This window comes from Culex quinquefasciatus, chromosome 2 (genome assembly GCF_015732765.1).
Source record: "Culex quinquefasciatus strain JHB chromosome 2, VPISU_Cqui_1.0_pri_paternal, whole genome shotgun sequence".
NCBI classification, from domain to species: domain Eukaryota; kingdom Metazoa; phylum Arthropoda; class Insecta; order Diptera; family Culicidae; genus Culex; species Culex quinquefasciatus.
Window position 1 is genome coordinate 148,652,832 of NC_051862.1, and position 19,462 is coordinate 148,672,293.

The 19,462-nt window shown below is 38.0% G+C and overlaps 1 protein-coding gene across 8 annotated transcripts in view; it reads left to right on the forward strand.

The window, feature by feature from the left end:
• The window catches only part of LOC6038935, a 285,422-nt gene that overhangs the window by 208,663 nt on the left and 57,297 nt on the right, over nucleotides 1-19,462 (forward strand). The window contains exons 1-2 of one of the 8 annotated variants that reach the window (XM_038253316.1): nucleotides 9,754-10,178; nucleotides 10,430-10,640. The exons of 3 other annotated variants lie outside the window; for them this stretch is intronic. In XM_038253316.1, coding sequence (XP_038109244.1) covers nucleotides 10,614-10,640 — 27 coding nt within the window. In that variant the 5' untranslated portion in view covers nucleotides 9,754-10,178; nucleotides 10,430-10,613. Of the gene's footprint in view, nucleotides 1-9,753; nucleotides 10,641-19,462 lie in introns of those variants that run through there. 4 more of the 8 variants (XM_038253317.1, XM_038253318.1, XM_038253319.1 and 1 more) reach the window with 4 other exon arrangements.

A 19,462-nucleotide genomic window follows, 5' to 3' on the forward strand; every position in this document is an offset into this window, starting at 1 on the left:
CAGTTAATATGTTTTCTGATAACAAATCAGAGATTCAAAAATTGTACCTCTTACGTGCTCTTTTAATGTTAGTGTCAACAAGGCAGAATTACCGTCCCATGGCTCTGCGGATTTGAATGTTTGTTTGTTTATCTTTGAAGACATTCAAAAAAAAAAATTTTTTTTTTATTTGAGCCATTTACAAAATGTTGATCAAAATTTTGCATTGCTCCACATCATTCTTCCAGTGTATCTCCCCACAATTCAAGCTCGTTCTCCAATCTCATTACGATGTCAAACAACAACAGTACAGAATGTTGTTTCCCGACCGTGCAACCACCCACTCGTGTGGTAAACCACCCTCCGTGTTTTCCAACCGAGCTAGCGGCAAGTGATCTAATTAAATGTAACAACAGACTGATTTTGTTGTACGTTATTCGCATCGCCTTCCCCTCGCCAGCTCAGCTCCCGGAGGAAGCTCGTTACCAACTATTTGTACTTGTCCTTTAGACCTGTCTTGGCGGCTCCACTTCCAGTTGCCAAGAAGTTTCCCTTCCGATTGAAAAGTTTAAAATGGGTTCAAGTATTTGCGAAGACGGCTTTCGGGGGGAAAACTTTTTGGGCGGAAAATTTCCCTTTAAATTGAAAGCTTGATGATGGTGCTATTTACAGTTGAAACGCTCTGTTTAATTTGACTTTGATTTGAACAAGTTGGTTTCGAGAGGAATCCTCCAGTAAACAATTCTTGGAACCAAGAGAGAGAGAAACTCCCTTGGAGGTGGTGAAAATGAAAATCACAAACTGGATCCCTTCATGCATAAATGGATGAGAATCAAGCACGACCTCAATCGAGTCAATCGAGTCCCAGATTGATTGGAATAGTTCCGATAGTTCGTCGCTAGACCGCGACAATATTTAACAATTTCATCACGTCGTCGTCGAGAAGCTTCAGTGATGCCTGAACGAGACGCAAATCCCGCCTTCAGGATGCTGCCATAAACACCGGAGCTGAAGAAGGTGATGCGAGAACTGGGTGACAGGTGAATTTTATGATGATCCTGCGATGTCGTCGGCATCCTAATGCCGTCCGCCAAAGCCTGAAAGCGTTTCTTTCAACTTTGAACCCCGCTCCTAATGCGTCATATCGACGTCGTCGTGCTATCTTGACGCACCCGCCATTTCGACGATCGGAGAAAAACGCGTTTTAATGTTTTACCCTTGAATGAATAAAAACGAAAGCACGCAAATGTAAACAATAACAAACACGTTTTGTTTGGGTGACCATTCTGTGCATTGTCCCGAAGTTTGATTGAAGTTGGTTGCTGGAGTCCCGAGTTATAATTACAAATGTTTACGGTAGTCTAACTTGTACGTGCGTCAAACGCGTTCTGACCTGAAATCCCTTTGACCAATTGTTGCACTTACATCAATTTTCATTTTCATTTTGAAACTACTTTAAATGTAAAGTGACAAAAATGCACAATTTCTTTTCGGTTTTTATTGAATATCTCAGGATTGAAATCGAATTTGGAGGATCTGTGAAGGTCAAAAGGTGAGGCATTATGAGCGACACAAAATGGCGTTCTTAACTCAATTTGGCCCAAAATGCACGTACGACAAGTTAGCACTACGGCGACGATATGGCTTTAACAAGGGAGGATGCACCTTAAAAATTAGAATTGAAAATTAAAATAAAATTGTTACCAAAATTTCAAACATTTATTCGCCAAAAGTTTTAAGGGGAACAGATTTGCGATAAAATTTTGTTTTTTGTTAATTTAAGCTTTATTTTGTGTAAAACAAGCTTCAGAATGAGAAAATAAAAAGCTGATTCCCCCTCCCCCAAATCCCTTCACACGAAGGCAAATGGAAAAGTTTCGTAGAATTTGTGAAACTTTATTTTCCCATGTCTCGTGTGTAGAGGATGCTGGATGGCAAGTAAACAACTGAGTTATGCATTTTTTATGTATCGCAGGAACAACATGGAAACGGTTTTGTAAAAGGGTGGCAGTTTGCTAGGGCAAGGGCAGTGACCGTGAGCTTTTCGTGGGAGTTGAGGCGAGGTGTAACTTTGGAATTTTTAGTGTTTAAAATTCTGAAATAGCTTAATTCAGGAAATAAAAAAGAAAAAAATACGATCAATGCAGGGATAAAAACCTACAAAAATAGTGTAACCCTTCGATAACGCACAATCGAAGAACCAACAACCATTTCTATTGACAGCAATTGAGTGAACCCAACTTTACCAACATGCAAACCGTTTATCGTTACGAGCACGCAAATCCATTCGTCCCCTTTAGTGTTGGTGTCGCTGATATTGTTCAGCTCATCCGTTACGCCACCAGCCTCTACTCGTGGTCGTGAGGCATGTCAAGCCGCTTATCAAAGGACATTTGTCTTGTTTGCCTTCGCTACAAAGCTAGGACTGCTTACAAACCCTTGGCTTACCATCACTGTCTCGAAATAGTCTGATTTTTTTTTTGTAATTTTAAACTAGTTTAATTTCAATTTTTGTTTCAATTTGTCTCATTCTGTCTCAGTCTATCACGGTTTGTCTCAGTTTTTCTCATTTGGTCTCAGTATCGGTTGGTTTTAGTTTTACCCAGTTTGTCTCATTGTCATTGTTTTCTGTCTCAGTGCGTTGAATGTCTCAGTCTGTCATGTCCCAATTTGTTCCTGTCTGTTTCAGTTTGTCTCAGTTTGGTTCAGGTTGTATCCGCTTGGATCACTTTGTTTTGTCTCAATTTGGTTCAATCTACATTGACTGTCTCAGTCTATCTTGTTACATTTTGTTCCAGTCTGCTTTAGTTTCCCGGTTTGGGCCAGTTTGTCTCATCCTGTCTGAGTGTTTACTATTTGTCTCAGTTTATTCAATTCTGCTTGGTCTGTTTCAGTTTGTCTCAATCTATATTGTTTTAATTATGTCCAGCCTCAGTTTGGATCCATTTGTCTTGTCGCTTGTCTCAGTTTGTTTAAGTTTGTCTCAGGCTGTCTCAGTCTGTAGAGCCTGGCTCAGTTTATTTAATCCGGTTTTTTTTGTGCTGTTTGTTCCAGCCTGTGTAAGGTTGTCTCAGTTTAGTTAATTTTGGCCCAGTTTGTCCCAATATGTTTGTCTCAGTTTTATAGTCTGTTTTCTCTGTCTCAGTTTGTTTCATTATGTATAGCCTGTATCAGTCTGTCTAGTCGCATTTTTCCAGTCTGTTTCAATCTGTCTCAGTATGGTTCAGTATGCCACAGTCAGTATGGCTTAGACATATTTTCTCCGGTCATTCCAGTTTGTACTGATGTTTAAATTTAATCTTTTATGGTACAATTGTCACATTTTGTTTCGGGTTGTCTCATTCTGTCTCAGTTTTCCTTGGTTTTTCTTAACATATAATTGGCTGTCTTTGACCGGCTGTCTAGGCTGTCTCAGTTTGTTTCAGTTTATATTAGTTTTGTCCAGATTGTGCCAGGTTGTTTCAGGCTGGTTTTAGATATCTTAAGTTGTCTCAGGTTGTCTCAGTTTGTTTCATTCTGTATTGCCTTTCTCAGTCCATTCAGCTACAGTTTGTCTCAGATGAGCCCTTCTTTTAGTTTGGTTCAGATTGTCTCAGTCTGTCTCAATCTAGATTAGTCTGTTTTTTTTTTCTCAGTCTGCTCAAGTATGCAGTTTTCGCTCAGTCTCGGTTCGGCTCAGTTTGAACTAGTCTGTCTCCGTCAGTTTTGTCTCAGTTTTCTTAGTCTGCATTCAGTGTCTCAGATTGTTTCTTTCTGTTAGTCTGTGTTAATCTATCTAGTGATAATTTGTGTCAGTCTGCTTTCAGTTTGTCTCAGTTTGGTTCAAAATGTCACAGTCCGTCTCAGCATAGCTGTCTTGTCTCACTTTTTTAAAGTCTGTCTCAGTGTCTCAGTTGTTTCGACGTTCCACTCTTTTTTAAGTCTACCAAGTTAATTTCAGTTTCTTAGGCTTTCATAGTCTGACTTGGTCTATCTTGTCTCAGTTTGCTTGAGCCTTTGTTTTCTGTCTCAATTTTTTCTATCACAGTTGGTTCAAGTTCATATCAGGTTATCTCAGTTTGTTTCATTCAACATTTACTGTACACGTATTTCGCATAAATCTGTTACAACTTGTTCAAGTTTGTTCCATTCTGTCTCATTTTTCCTCGGAAAGTCTTAGTTGACGATAAGCTTAAGCTTGTCTCAGTACGTTCCAGTTTGTTTCAGATTGATCTAGCTTGTTTGGTTGTCCCAGTCTTCCTCAGAATATTTTAAGCTGCCTCTAGCTGTCTCAGTCTGTGTCGCCTGTTTCAGTTTGTTTCAATCTGTATTGTTCTGTCTCAGTTTGTCTCAGTCTGCCTCAGAACATCTTAAGCTGTCTCAGTCCGTTTGCTTGTTACAGTTTGTGTTCAGTTTAAGACTGATAGAAAATGAAACAAATTGAAACATAGAATACAGACTGGGACAGCTTGAGATAGGTTAAGATATTCAGAGACAGCCTGAGGAAATCTAAGACAACTTGGAAAAATAAACTGATAAAACCTGAACCAAACTGAGACAGCATTGCACACAGTCTATGACTAAGATAAACCAAGAAAAACTAGGATATATTGAGACAAACTGAAAGAAAATGTGGCCGATTTTCGCAAAATAAAAATAAAACATTTGACGGTGAATACGAATAAACTAAAATGCGATAAATTGGGACAAAAATCGCAAGTTCCGCCAAACTGAGACAAACAAAATTGAGTCAGACTAATAATACAAGAGGAAAAGAAATTGAACAAACCAAAATGAAACAAACAAATCTGGAGTTTTTTTTAAAGGTCCGATAAACCAAATTTCCAGTTTTTGCTTTTTGGGTGTTTTTGGAACCGCCTTGAGCCAGGGGTATTAAAAAACACCCAAAAAGCAAAAACTGAAAATTTTGTTTATTGGACCTTTTCAAGAAAAACTCCAGAAATTACCGAATTTTGCTAGATTGACAGTCGAAATGTTGAACTTCAACCCTGTGTGACTGCATCTGTAAGAGAACTTTTTTCTCCCCACAAAGAGTCACCCTTCCATTAAACCGCACTTCATCAGACAGATCCAAACGCCGCAAAAAGACACACACCCTCACATCCTAACCACCACCTTCCCCCCCCCTCCCCCCTACCCCTTCCGTCACCTCTCTCTTCCAAAGAGGCATTGTCAAATCGGGCGTAAAACAACCCATGCCAGATACCTGCCACAGTTCCACACGCACACACATTTCAAACACTCCAAAGCAGAAAGGGGTGGTTATTGTTTTGTTGGGGTTGTTTTGATCCTGTCAACCTCCATTCCCCCTCCTTGGGTTAGTAGAACGACAGGCGAAGAGTACAAAACCTTGCCGGGACATGCGCACTCCGGAACTGGGTCAGCGAGACTGGCGCTCTCCCGCGCGAGTCGTGACCTACACCGGTAGAGTGTGTTTGTGTTTTATCCGAACTGTCAGTGAACTTTTGACAGCTTTGGCATGAACCGAATGGGATGGGGTTGTTTTGGGATTTGTCGTTTGCTTTGGATTTTTTGATTGATTGATTTATTATGATATGTATTAATTAATTTTTGGCTAATATTTTTTATGATATTTTTTTTTTTATTTTGTTACATCATAATTTATTTTGCTTTAAAGTTCATAGAGCTTGTATTCTCAAACTGACACCTGGTGTCAATATCCTGAAGCATACGTGACAGCTAGTTGGATAGTTTGGATAGACTCTCTCGAAAAACGCATCGGTTGCATTTATTCGCTCTCAGAGAAGATATTGACCTTATTGCACACTGGTTGTAGACTAATTATGTTTCGATCTAAAAATTTGCCAAAGCAATTCGCCAAACCAATTCGCTAAACAAATTGTGAATATTTAGGAAAGCTTTTTAAAAAATATTTTCAATGCCTTGGATTTATTCATTAAACATGTTTCATGTGACTAAACAAATGTTTTGAAAAACAAAATATTGTTTGAGGTCAACATTGGCAGATTTAAGCTGATGAAAAAAAATCAATCCAGACTTTTACCAAAAAAAAAATCAATCCAGAATTTTTCCATTCGAAATGCATTATAGTACTAACAGTTGATATGCAATCATTTGTTTTCAAAACATAACAAATCTGACAAAAATAAAATAGTGATAAAAAATTGCATCAAAAATTCATTAAAAATCAAAATATTTATCAACTAACCAAAAAATGCATGAAAATGATTTCATATTGAAATATATTTTTGTTTTCAAATACATTCTTTAGTTGCTTGTTGTGATGACTGTTTCTGTAGTAATTTTCTATTTAAATTAAATTTACTTTCAATAAACTTTTGTAGATTCGATTATCCGACCCAAACAACAAATGTTGAAAATGTATTATTTCAAATTTAAAAATGTATAATCCATCACAAGATGTATCAAATTATTTACATAATTGCGAGACTGTTAAAAGATAGCATTTCCACATTAAACATTTAATTTTCAATAGAAATAAACAACAACAAACAAAGTTTTCACTTTTGATATGAAATTTGTTCTACTGAAAATGCCTATACATTTTGAGATTTTTCTGAATTCTATTTTAAAAACACATAATATCAACTATTTACAAACTAATTTTACATTCTCCTAGAGAATTGTCAAAAGAAACCATAATTACATTCCATTTTCCGCTACGAAATCATGTTCATTGAGAGAATCATGACATTTTGGGAATATTACAATAATTACATTTGTTAACAATTTCTTAATTATAGTTAACTAACTTTTTGAACCTTTCAAAAAAAAAATATTTACTTCTTCTACAACTTTGAACACTCCTCTACCACGGTCAGAATGGTCCCATACCGTTCCGTTCGTATTTAATTTGTACTCTTGAGTTTGCTGAAAAAATTCAAACCTATCAGAGTCACCCCGTTTTACGGTACTGTTTTGAGTTGATTTTTTGTAAAAAAAATCCACATGTTTCGATGAAAAGTTTGTTTTATTTTTTTAAAGATCTGTGCTTGATATATTAAGCAATTTTTTTTTATCTATTTTAAATTAATAAAAGGGTAAATCTCTACCAACTCACACGAAATCGGGAAAAGTTGCCCCGACCCCTCTTCGATTTGCGTGAAACTTTGTCCTAAGGGGTAACTTTTGTCCCTGATCACGAAACCGTTTTTTGATATCTCGTGACGGAGGGGCGGTACGACCCCTTCCATTTTTGAACATGCGAAAAAAGAGGTGTTTTTCAATAATTCGCAGCCTGAAACGGTGATGAGATAGAAATTTGGTGTCAAAGGGACTTTTATGTAAAATTAGACGCCCGATTTGATGGCGTACTCAAAAATTTTGATATATAGTCATAAAAGTTGAAAAAGTTACTTTTTGCGTTTCTCTTTGTTTCGTCGTCCGTGTCTGTCGCGGGTGACCATGAATGGCCATGATCGATGACGACCAACTTTTTCAAATCTTTTTTTCGTAAAATCGCGATAACTCGTGATGTTTATAAGCAAACCCCTTATGTCTATATATCAAAATTTTTGTAATTGTCTGTTTTACAATTTTGTAGAACATTTTTACACTCTAAAAAATAACCCCGCAAAGTTATAAAAAACACGAAATTTTAAAATGAAAAATTTTGTTCTAAATGAAAAAATGACCCTTCTGGGACAATGTAGATTCGAAAAGTACATTAAATTTCGCATGACATGACATGTTCCAAAAATTTTTACAGTCGAGTAACGGAAAATGGGAGAGTTTTTAAAACTTTTTTAGTGTTTTTTTCGATGAAAAAAACGTTTATTCGGAATTCTGAGTACGCCATCAAATCGGGCGTCTAATTTTACACAAAAGTCCCTTTGACACCAAATTTCTATCTCATCACCGGTTCAGGCTGCAAATTATTGAAAAACACCTCTTTTTTCACATGTTCAAAAATGGAAGGGGTCGTACCGCCCCTCCGTCACGAGATATCAAAAAACGGACCTCGGATTCGTGATCAGGGACAAAAGTTACACCTTAGGACAAAGTTTCACGCAAATCGAAGAGGGGTCGGGGCAACTGCTGTGTGAGTTGGCGGAGAATTACCCAAAAATAACAATATTTTTTACAATTTTTGAATGTTGGGATTGCTCGAAAAAATATTAAAGAACAAAATATCATTAATATTTTGAATTTTTTTTTTAATGAAAGCATTGCTGTTGGGACATTTATGCGATCAGGGGCAGTGTAATGATGTATTAAAAGCGAGTTTTTCAGCAATGCACAGCGGTCCAGATCGCAAAAAAGGGTTTTCCGAAAAATGGTGAAGTTTTGGAGCTTTGGTGTCTTCACAAGAGTTGTTACAAATGAAAAAGGCAACTTTTGGTTTGGCTTAAAATAAGGGTGGTTCACGATTAGGGTGATATTGAAAATCTAACTTTTCAGGAATATTTTTGAGAATTTTCTGGAAAGTTGTTAGGCTTGCCTATCCAGGCAACTTTCAAAATTTTATCTCGTCATCTACGTAAAAGCGACCAGATTTATAAAAAGCATCTTAGCAAACCTTCGAAATCAATTATTTTTACTTTTTGAAAAGTCAATTTGGACTTAAAGGTCCAAAGTTACAGCCATTTAAAGGTAATAAAGAGATTCTCGAAAAGGCGCATGCCAATTTTAAGCATTGCATTTGAAAGAGAATATCTAGCACAACAAATGCTGAACAAAGTCTCATAGGTGTTTCTTTTTAAAATTCGAGATAACTTCATTTGAAAAAGTCTTATTTTCATGGGAAAACCATTTGGGACCACCCTAACGAAATACGAAAATTGTTAAAATTTATGTTTATCCATGTAATTTTGCCCGGCTGAATCTGAATCTGTCCTCAGAATTGAGCCAAAGTGTCCAAAGTTCGATTTTTGTGCATATTTGGGTTTCTATGTAGATTTATCCTGTTGACATCCGTTCTTTTTCTACTTATTTAATTTTTTTTCTTTTTCTTTACAGGTAAGAATCCTTTAACTAACTGTAACTGTTTTAATACGTGAGTATTTATCAACAAATTCCAATAAAAATACTAATATTTTAAGAAAATAATCAAATTTAATATTAAATTTCAGCATAATATCCTTGGAGCTGATTCAATATCTTATTTTAGGTCATCTTAAGATTACAAAGCTTTCTTTTTTCCTGGACAACGATTTTACTTTTTTCATAGCAATTTAAATGCTTATAAATTATGAAAATCGAAAATAAAATGAATTGAAAGTCATGAATTTTTTTAGAAAATTAGTAAAACAAAATTAAAAACGAAAGTTTTATAAAAAATGCTGCAATTAAAAAACAAACAATACCCACTGATCGCTTCACTTTCACTCACCGTGAATCACACCAACAAACGCTAGCTTCACACAAAAGCTCCCGCACGCGTATGTGCGCGAGAGCTTTGTAACACTGCTCCCTCTCTCTCTTCGCGATCAAACGCACCAAAAACTCGCAACCTCATCGTAATTTCCTTCTCCATTTCGTTCGCACACACACACACACACAATCACACTCACTGACTCTCGTTTTCCTCACGTGAGTGAAAACTATCATCACAATGAGGAAGGGAAAGGCGGAGGAGGGGGGCGGGTGGATCTGTCTACCCCCCCCCCCCCCTCCCCCCACCATCTCATTCCAACAAAGTCTGCTCAAAACATAAATCTTGCTTCCTCTCTCTCTCAAAACTCTCTCGAAATTCTCGCTCTCTCTCACGCCGTGTGTTTTTCCCTCCCTTTGCGTGTACTATTTTTCCGAACAAGTTTTTTCCTCTCGAGGTCATTTAAACGTCAGTGAGACAGTCGGCCAGGCAGGACACACGGGACAGGATTTTCGTCCGCGCGGTCGTCGTCGTGGTCGGTTCTCGGAAAATTCCCCGATTTTTCCTCGTCGTTTTGTGTTCCGTGTTGCGGATTCTAGCCTTTTCTTTTTAAAGTATTATTTGAAAGTTGTTCTCGTCAAGCTGAAAAGTTTCCTTCGATTTTGGTGGCGCTTTGTTCCGGTGGAAAAATCGAACGGAAAACCCTCCTTTTTCCTTTAGTGTGTGAATGTGTGTGCGTGCCTCCGGAACGCGTGACCGGGAATGTCCCTGCGGAAGTCCTGACCAACCCTTAACCACGTGAAATTTTCTCAAAGAAGAAGAAGTTGCAGTTTTTAGGAAAATTTTCATCGAATTGTCCCGTTCGTCCCCCCGTTTTGCTGGTGTAATCTTGTTCACTCTTTTTTCTTCTCGTGTTTTCTTCTTTCTCCATTTTCCCACCCTGTTCGTTTTGTGGTCTCTTTCTCTCTCTCTCTCTCTCTTTCCTGTGCCTCTCTTTCTTCTTCTTTTCTCTTTCTTCTAGTCGTGTGTGCGTGTGTGTCAAAAAAAAAATTCCAAGTGAAAATCGTCCCATCCCCTCACCCCCTTCAGGCAGAAAGCAAAATGAGTTGTAAGGGTGAAAAATCGCATTTACAGTGGAAATCCGGCGAGAATGGCCCCTCGATCGCGTCGGCAACGGCGTCTCGTCCCGGTTCCTGCTGCTAGTTGGGACCGCGGCCGGTTGTGAAAAACAGAGGAAAAGCTGTGCACTAAATTCCCCCCCGCGCGGAGCAGCTCCAAGCCGCGGCTCGAGGGAAAACGGTACAGGAAAAAATCAATCATGCTCACCGCAAACAGCTTTAAAGAGGTAGGTAAGGGAAGCAGCGCCCTTGAAACTAAGTGCGGGGGCGCTGAGCTGTGTGCGAACGCAAATTAAAAGCTGGCGAGCGCAAAAGTTTTCCTCATTTTGAAACCACCCCCTCCCGCCGAGAGGTTGGGAGGGGTTGTATTTTAATGATTGTTGATTCTCCTTTTGAGAACTGCTGCTGGTTGTTGGGCTGGTTGCTGAAGAGTGGGACCAGTCAGTCTGCATCCTAACGTGGAGGGGGTCATTCGTAAACTGCGTGGTTCGTTAATGGAGACCAAGGAAATTTCAAAACTACGTAGCTTACTGACGGACCCCACCACGAGGCGTGTGAAAGCTTTTATGCAATCGCATTTCTTCCCCCCTCTGTTCCAACAGCGAATCGTTATGTAAGTTCGCAGCGCCGGACAGCAGTGGCGCAGTCATGAACGGAAGGAGGTTGATGCACTAGAGCGCAATGGGCAAATGCTCGTTTTTGGAAACCCCTTGTCAGTGATGATGAACAAAGTTTTGGTATGATTTTCATGAAAATAGCACATTTTTTTATTCAGATTTTTCAACAATGTTTTCAATTCAATCAAAATCAGCAAGTTGCAACCTCACAAACTTCAATTTCAATAACTGTCAGCATGGGTGACATTCGGCTATGAAACTGGTTCTCAAGCTTTTTCGTTTAATTTATTTTTTTTTCGATGCACAAATATAAATACTTATGATTTGATTGTTATAGAGAATAATAATACAAATATGAAATCTAACAGTTTGTTCATTAAACATTTGAATGTTTTGAAGTTGGTCTTAAAATGTTCGTCTTATGACTTAAATTTTTTTATAAAATAATCAAATAATTTATCATAGGATTTATTTCTGAAGAGCACTTGAGATTTTTGTTGCTTTTTTGTGGAAATGGTTGACAAGTTATTAGTGAGAAAGGGCCCATGTTTCAAAATTATATTTTATTTTGGTCTAGCTGGCCCTTTTTTATTGCCTTCTGTATGCTACAAGAAATTATTTTGCATCGTCAGTTTGGCTATTTTCTAAACTAAAATTTTCTTAATAAATTTGACAGCTTTTCATACATAATTATCATATTAAAATCCTAAAATATGTAAAAAAAAATTGTTTGCCATTAGAAATAGATTTACAAAAAACATTATTTTTTATATGTACCAGGCACATGGAATGCCATCTTTTCAGAAAATTACAGGTTGGATAAAATATTTTGAACCTAGTTATGATTTGTTTTAAAATAGTCATCAAATTAATATGGTATTTGTTTTATGTAATTTTGTTCAGCCAAATCTAATTTCCAATTATAAAGTATTTTAAAGAACCATCCTTAAATCATGTGAAAATTTGCAATTTTCATGAATTGTACCGTCTTCAAGCTCAAAATATTTTTAGGCACTAGTTTTGATTTTTCTTATGAAAATAAGGCCGATTTTTCTAATCTAATCTAATCTAATCAGACCCTAGCGCGGCCAATCTTTCGAAGGGATCCTGGAGAGTGCCTTAGGTTAGATGACGCCTAGCACTCCTCTTGTCATTTATTAACATTTGTAGTGCGCCATTGCATCGGAATGCATTGAAACATAACTGCGTAAAGCCGTATCGCAGAGATGACTCGTAATTGGGTTGAGTTTGAGCACTGAGTGTTCGAACAACAACACAATTCTGAATCGACAGGGGAGGAAGAAGCGTGGGGACACACCACCATACGCTCCGAGATTTTGTTTGTATTCGTTGGGAGCACCATGCTAAGAAGGTTTGATACTCCGGGACCCTCTGGGATGGGACATTGTATTTCCACGAATGCCCTGGACACTATTTGCCGTGGTTATAGCGCCACAATTCGCTCTCTGTAACAGTATTCCTAATTCCAGTCCACGCTCACCAAGTCGTCATGGCCTAGTGGTTAGCATTTTTGCTTACCAATCCAAAGGACGGGGGATCGAACCCCGCCTCGAGCGACTTTGATTTTTCGTTCATATTAATCATTTCTAATTCATGTGTTCTTAACTTTCTCGTTGGGAGCAGATGGGAATCGAACCCAGAATCATTCGCTTACAAAGCGAACACCGTAACCAGTCAGCCACGGCCGCTCCTAATGAAAATAAGGCCGATTTTTGAAAAAAAAAAAAATCTAAAAGCTGCAAAAATTCTCTACATTTCACTTCTTTGATTTTTGTTGATGGGCCTCTAGTTTTTCTCAGTATTGCCCAAATAATCCTTTTAATAATCACTGATGTCTCTGGAAAAATGGTTCGATTTTCAATGTAAAAAACTAGCTTTTAAATTACTATTTTTTTTGGAGCAGAAAATTTCAAAAAAAAAATTTTTTCTATATTGAAAATTGGATCATAAGTTCCCGAGATATTGTTGTTCAAAAATCGAGGGCAAAACTGAAAAAATCTAAATTTCTGATTTTTTTAATCTTTGCATGAACATAACTTTGCAACCTAGGGCCGTATCAACTGAGTTTAAAAGAGCAACAGTTAGGAAACTTTCTCAGCCTTCCAAAAATATTTTTTTCTAAAATGAGCAATCATGCGCATTGCCATTAAAAATTAAAAAAAAATCTTTTTCATAACAGTTATCTAATAATTGCTATTACATAAATAAAAGTGGTGATTTTTAGTAAAATCTTATCAAAGTAGTTGTTTAGGTTTAAACAGTTCTGCAATTCAGATATTTGGAAAACTTTTCAACTGAGATCAGCTTAGATTTTGCAAGCTGAGTGCTCTTTTAGGAAAATTAAATTGCTGACTTAATATTACATTGAAGCTAAGAAGTAAAAATGATTTGTTTACCTTTTTTTGATTTATGGATTTGATTTTTTTAATCTGTATTATTAATTTTGGAATTTCCAGAAGAAGTTGGAACACATGATAAAATATATTTTTTAAAATCAATTTTCAAGAACATTAGATAAGATTAGAAATCAATTTTCAACAACAAAAAATGATTTTAAAAATCTACACCTTTTTCGCATTTCATTTTTTTTATTTTTTGAGTAGTCCTCGTTTACAACTTTGCTGAAGACAAAAAATCGATCAAAAATTCTTTCAAAAGATATAGTTTTTTTTCACGTACCATTTTTGTAAGGATAGCCTCCAAATTATGAAAACTGATGATGCGAAATAGCTTCTTTGGGCATACAGTAAATCCAAAAAGTTTCAGCCAGATTTATTTTGGTAAAAAATCAAATGGCCAAAATAAGGCTTGAAGAAATCCAAAGACAACATTTTTTAAACTGCAATAATTTGTTACATATTTTAAAATTTGAATGATAAACTTCACAAAATGCAAAAAAAAAAACTTTTAGTGGAATCTAGAATGATTTTGAATATGCACAAGAAATACCTTATAACTTTTTATCTAATTAAATAAAAAAAAAACAATGTGTAATACATTTTTTAATAATAATTCATTAAATAAAACCAAACATGTATAAGTCATCGCTGAAATTTTGAAGTTATCGCAGTTTTGGTGAAACAAGTCAATTTTTACCCGTTTTCGTCATTTTGTCGTTTTAGCGCGCGGCGCGTCAAAAACCCCTGTTTCTATGTTCAAAAAATCATATCTCTGAAACGTGTTAATGGATATTTGCAATTTTTGGAATGTTTTGTAAAATATTATAAGGAACCAGGGAAAAATATTTTCAGGCATAGGCTCTTTGGTCCCGAGACCTTGAAATCGGCAAATTAAATTTTCATTCGACCTTTTCAAATATTCAGCTAGATTTTATGGCACTCTAAAATTGTGTTGGCTGTTCCGGAGATATGATTTTTTGCAAAATGTGTTATTGCAAAAAATTAAGAAAAACGCTATTTTTTGGGCCACCTTATTTGGGATAGGTGCACCCTAATCGCCAAACATAAAAATACGGGTCTTATTATTTGTGCCAAAGAACCCCCACTCCAAATTTGAGCCAAATCAGAGAACTTTTCATTTTGAGACATCCTGTTTGACGTGGAATGGCTGTATATTGAGAGGGCCTCGTGGCGCGGTGGTTAGCGGTTGCGGCTGCCGATCCCTAAGTTGCTATGGGGCGCGGGTTCGATTTCCGCCTTATCCTCCTGGCCTTCTATCGGATGGGGAAGTAAAACGTCGGTCCATTTGCGTAAAAGAGGTTTTGGGTGACTCACCATACATAACCTTCGGATGCCTAGAAATGAGCAGAAACTTGCAACAGAGCCCACAAAAGACCTGGGTGTCGTTAAAGTGGATTGCTTTGCTTTTTTTTGGCTGTATATTGAATCGCCTTTCCTGTTGAACAGAATAAAAAAACCTACAGAAATTTATTTAAAAGAATAAGAGATCCCATTTAGCAAAACTAAGTACTAATAATCGTGCAAATATTGCTAAACTATTTCCACTTTATTTAAAATAACATTACTTCACAAGGAGTGGTCCCTTTCCATTTTAAAAATTCTGCAATTTGAATTGAAAGCAACAAATGTTTTGTCCAATATATACATAAACCTAGATAAACCTCTTTTTACGCGGTGGCGTTACGCTTTTTGTTTCGTCGAATTCTCTTAAACCGTACAATATTTTTGCAAGCTTCAAAAAATGATTTGTAGATCTAAACAAAACCTACAAACAGCTTTCAAAAGATTGCAAAAATGTTGCGTCGTTCCAGAGAAATCGACAAATTAGAAAAACGTAACGCACCGCGTAAAAAGAGGTTTCACTGTACCACATCCAAAAGGTGTATCACTCGTGACTGCGTGTGTGTGTGTGTGTGTGTGTGTGTGTGTGTGTGTGTGTGTGTGTGTGTGTGTGTGTGTTTTTTTTTTTACAAGGTCGGAATCTGCTACAAGACACCTGAGAATTCATTTCTCAGGTAGTGTGGGGTTGGGAAAACAAAAGAGTTTTCCCGATCCACTAAACCTGTCCTTGAACGCCGTGCCCTTGTCCCCCCGGGATCACCTTTCGGTATAACTTCGGGGGGAGGCGTTGCATTTTCTGCACTAGTCTACTTACAGGATCCATGCCGGGTGCTAGAAGCATTTCCTGTTCTACATACATATGAGTCCATGCGAGGGTTTAACCGCGCCCAAGAATCGCGTTGCTTTTGATCGGCTAGTCATATGCAGCCCTCTCCTTGGACCATCGAGACGTGTACCGATTTGGTAGAGCCAACCGTCATAACGTGCTCTCCTTCACAGCCACACTCGTGGGTTCTCGACTCCTGTGACCATCGAGACGTGTACCGATTTGGTAGAGCCGACCATCATATCGTGCTCTCCTTCACAGCCACACTCGTGGGTTTTCGACTAGGCTCCTAGTCGTTCCTCCTCTGATCGTCTCTCCATTTCCGCTGGAGAGCCGAAGTGATCTGCGTCACCGCTCCGACGACCGCACTTGGCGATGTCGCTGCACATTCTTCGCACCACATTATCCGGGCTGGTGTCCGCCCCGATAATGGCCAGCATTTCGCTTCGCGCTGCCTCGAAGCGAGGGCAGGCGAACACCACGTGCTCCGGTGTTTCCTCGCAATCGACGCAGTCCGGACAGAGAGGAGACTCTGCATGTCCAAACCTGTGCAGGTACTTCCTGAAGCAGCCATGGCCCGACAGGAACTGTGTGAGGTGGAAGGTGACCTCTCCATGCCTTCTGCTCACCCACGTGGATACGGACGGGATAAGCCGATGCGTCCATCTGCCTTTCTCCGTGGTGTCCCACTCACGTTGCCTGTGTGTGTGTGTGTGTGTGTGTGTGTGTGTGTGTGTGTGTGTGTGTGTGTGTGTGTGTGTGTGTGTGTGTGTGTGTGTGTGTGTGTGTGTGTGTGTGTGTGTGTGTGTGTGTGTGTGTGTGTGTGTGTGTGTGTGTGTGTGTGTGTGTGTGTGTGTGTGTGTGTGTGTGTGTGTGCGTGCACCATAATACTTCAAAGGGTGCTAAAATAACAACGACACAAAAACATTCCAAGCTGTCGCAGCAAACGAGCAACAATTAAATTGCTCCCCCAAAAGGGAGAAAAATGTGAGGGAAAAAGGTGGAAAAACGTCGCACAATTTTCCCCCTCATCCCTGCGCAATATTTTTCCGGCAAACCAGTTGTGTTGTCGTTCTGTTTTATGAGGCCAATTTGTCTCACCTCTTCAAAGGTGGCGGTGGCGCGAAGACACGTGTGGGACTGCGTTAGCTCTTGTTTTCAAATACCCATTGGGGACTGTTTTTTTTTTGTTATGCTGCGCTGATGAATGCAATCCCGGCAACAACTTGAGCGCCTCGAGCACGTGTGAAGTGACGTTTACGTTCCGTTATTAACTTGCGCGCTCTCTTTGGAGAGAATTAGCTGAAGTTGTTGGTAACTAAGGAGTTTGCGGGATGCTTTCTGTTTGAAGAGGGTTGAAGAAAGTCAAAGTTTGAATAATTTGCAAATAAGACGTGAACAGAGAAGTACTAAGTACATCAGAAGCTTTTAGATTGCATAACTACCAGGCGCATTCAAACATGCTAATGACGCACCTAATTAAACATTGCTGCTTTATAAGCATGCATTTTCTTTGGGAACTGTGAGCTTATCTTTCTAGAACAAGCCATAATTTTATTCCTAAACAGTGACGCATGATTGATGGATTGATTGGAACTCATAAAGATACCCATTTCAATTTCCCCCAAATGAACTTTTAGTTTTCCCAAGCGTAAAAAGCTATAAAAAACTAAAGGAAAAAATTGGAGCACCACCCCCAATAGCTATTCCACAAATGTACTATCGATGTTTTTCCAAGCCTCCATGGGGATAGACCGAAAAGCCAAACTAGGGAAGAGTTTATACGCCAAAGCTCGAAAATCAATATTTGTCGTGTGCGCTGCACACATTCAACAGGACGTTCTTAACTCCAAACTAGCAACTCGACGAGCAGGTCCAATTTGGGACTTTATTCCCCGTAGACTTTTGACCTACTAACCAGCAATCGATTCGAGTGTTTGATTGACAGTGCCAACGAACTGCTCTGCTAATTGTACTATTTACTCGGGCCGGCGATTGATTCGGCGCGAAAATGCCGGCTCAAGTGCAACTTTTCACAACCCAGGTGGTAATGAAAGTACCTGAGCTGCTAAACCCTAACCTTGCCACGAATAATAAAAGCTGGAGTAGTGGCTTTTCGGGGTCGATGTAAATTATGGAGTTGAAATCGCGCTACAGACAGTCTGGCGCCGCCACCGGGGTTGGTCCCGGGGATTGACTTGACTATACGGCAACAGCAACGACCGAGGAGGGCCAGACCAAACGGGGTTGAATTAATGATGAAGTTTTGTTGTGGCGCGCTGAGGATTGTATGGTGCAACTTGGGTTGGAGTTTCACACGTGGCGGTGTGAAGAATTCTGGGATGCTTTTTAAAGTTTGAGCAGGGTTGAGGTCTTTGAAAATTTGAGGTCAAATCAATAATTTTTGATTCAAGCACAAAACAAATTCAATATTGAAGTTTCGAAAGACCAGTGAGTTCAAGAAAAAAAAACAATGATCTGAAAGAATTAAAAACAAAAAAATACATTTTTAAATTTTGATAGATAAAAATACTAAAAAAACACACACACAAAAAACATGTCAAACCCTATTATCTACGGTAACCCCAAAAACAACACACCAACCACCGAAAAAGAAAATTTATACATCTATTATTAGCTCGTTTAGCCACGTTGTTACCGCGTATGATTTATTAATTGTACGCACCATTACCTCCACACGGGGATGTAGCAGCAGTAGTAGCTGAGCAACAGTACAGCAGAGAGACTGAAACTGGACATAAAAAATAAACAAGAAACAAGCAAAAAACAACAACATAACAGCAGAGGCAATAAAATTCTCGCAGCCTCCGAAGAAATTGGCCCCAGCAGTTTCAAATTTGGCAAGATGTAAAAAAGCATGTTTGGAGGAAAATATGACTCAATTTTCGGTTGCGTAAAGTTTGACGAATCCAAGGAACGGATCACATTTCACAGTATCTACTGCGGAGGAAGACAATGGTGTATGGTTTGTGAGTGCAGTTTTTGTGAGTATCGTAAGTTTTTGGAATTTGGTATAGAGTATAGAGTAGTCTACAATTTTCTTTTTTTTTCTATCGATCCGACTATGATTATTGAGTTATGGCTTTTCAAAGATTCATAGAAATACGCCCCTTTTTAATGTTAGCCTTTATTCCAAAATTGTAAAAAAATGTTTTGAAAAGGTCACCAGATTTCAATTGTTTAAATTTTCAACATTGAAATTTAAAATAAAAAAATCATCAATTTTATTGTTTCTTTTTTCGTAGTTCGCAGTATCCCGCTGTATTGGAAATTTCTTAACCTTCAAAAACAATATGTTCAGGAATGGACAATCATGGATACTATTTAAAAAAAAAATAAAAACAGTTAAAATTATCCTAAAATGGCTATATCTTGATAACGATATGTTAACCCTGTGCCGTCCAATTTTTTTTTCGAAAATTTTCATTTTACCCGTGTTCAGGAAGTCATTTTGAGCAACTTTTGTTCTCCAAAAAACTTTACTTCTCTTGTTTTATGTTTTTCTTATTTCATTTTCAGTATTTCAATTTGCAGTGCAATTAGTCTATGTTTGTTTTTGGTAGTATTTGGCCTATTCTACCAACTTATATAATTACATTTTGCCTATCTAATTTTTTCACGTTTTGATAGTCACTTTTTCAATGTTTTGCTTGTTTTTCATATTTTCTTCTATAAAATGGTACCATTATCATTTAAATTGAAAAGAGAAAAATTACTGCATACTTGTTTTTACTTACAATATAGGAAATGTTAGTAAAGCACGCAGTCAAATTTTGCCCCTAAAAATATTACATTTTTAAAAC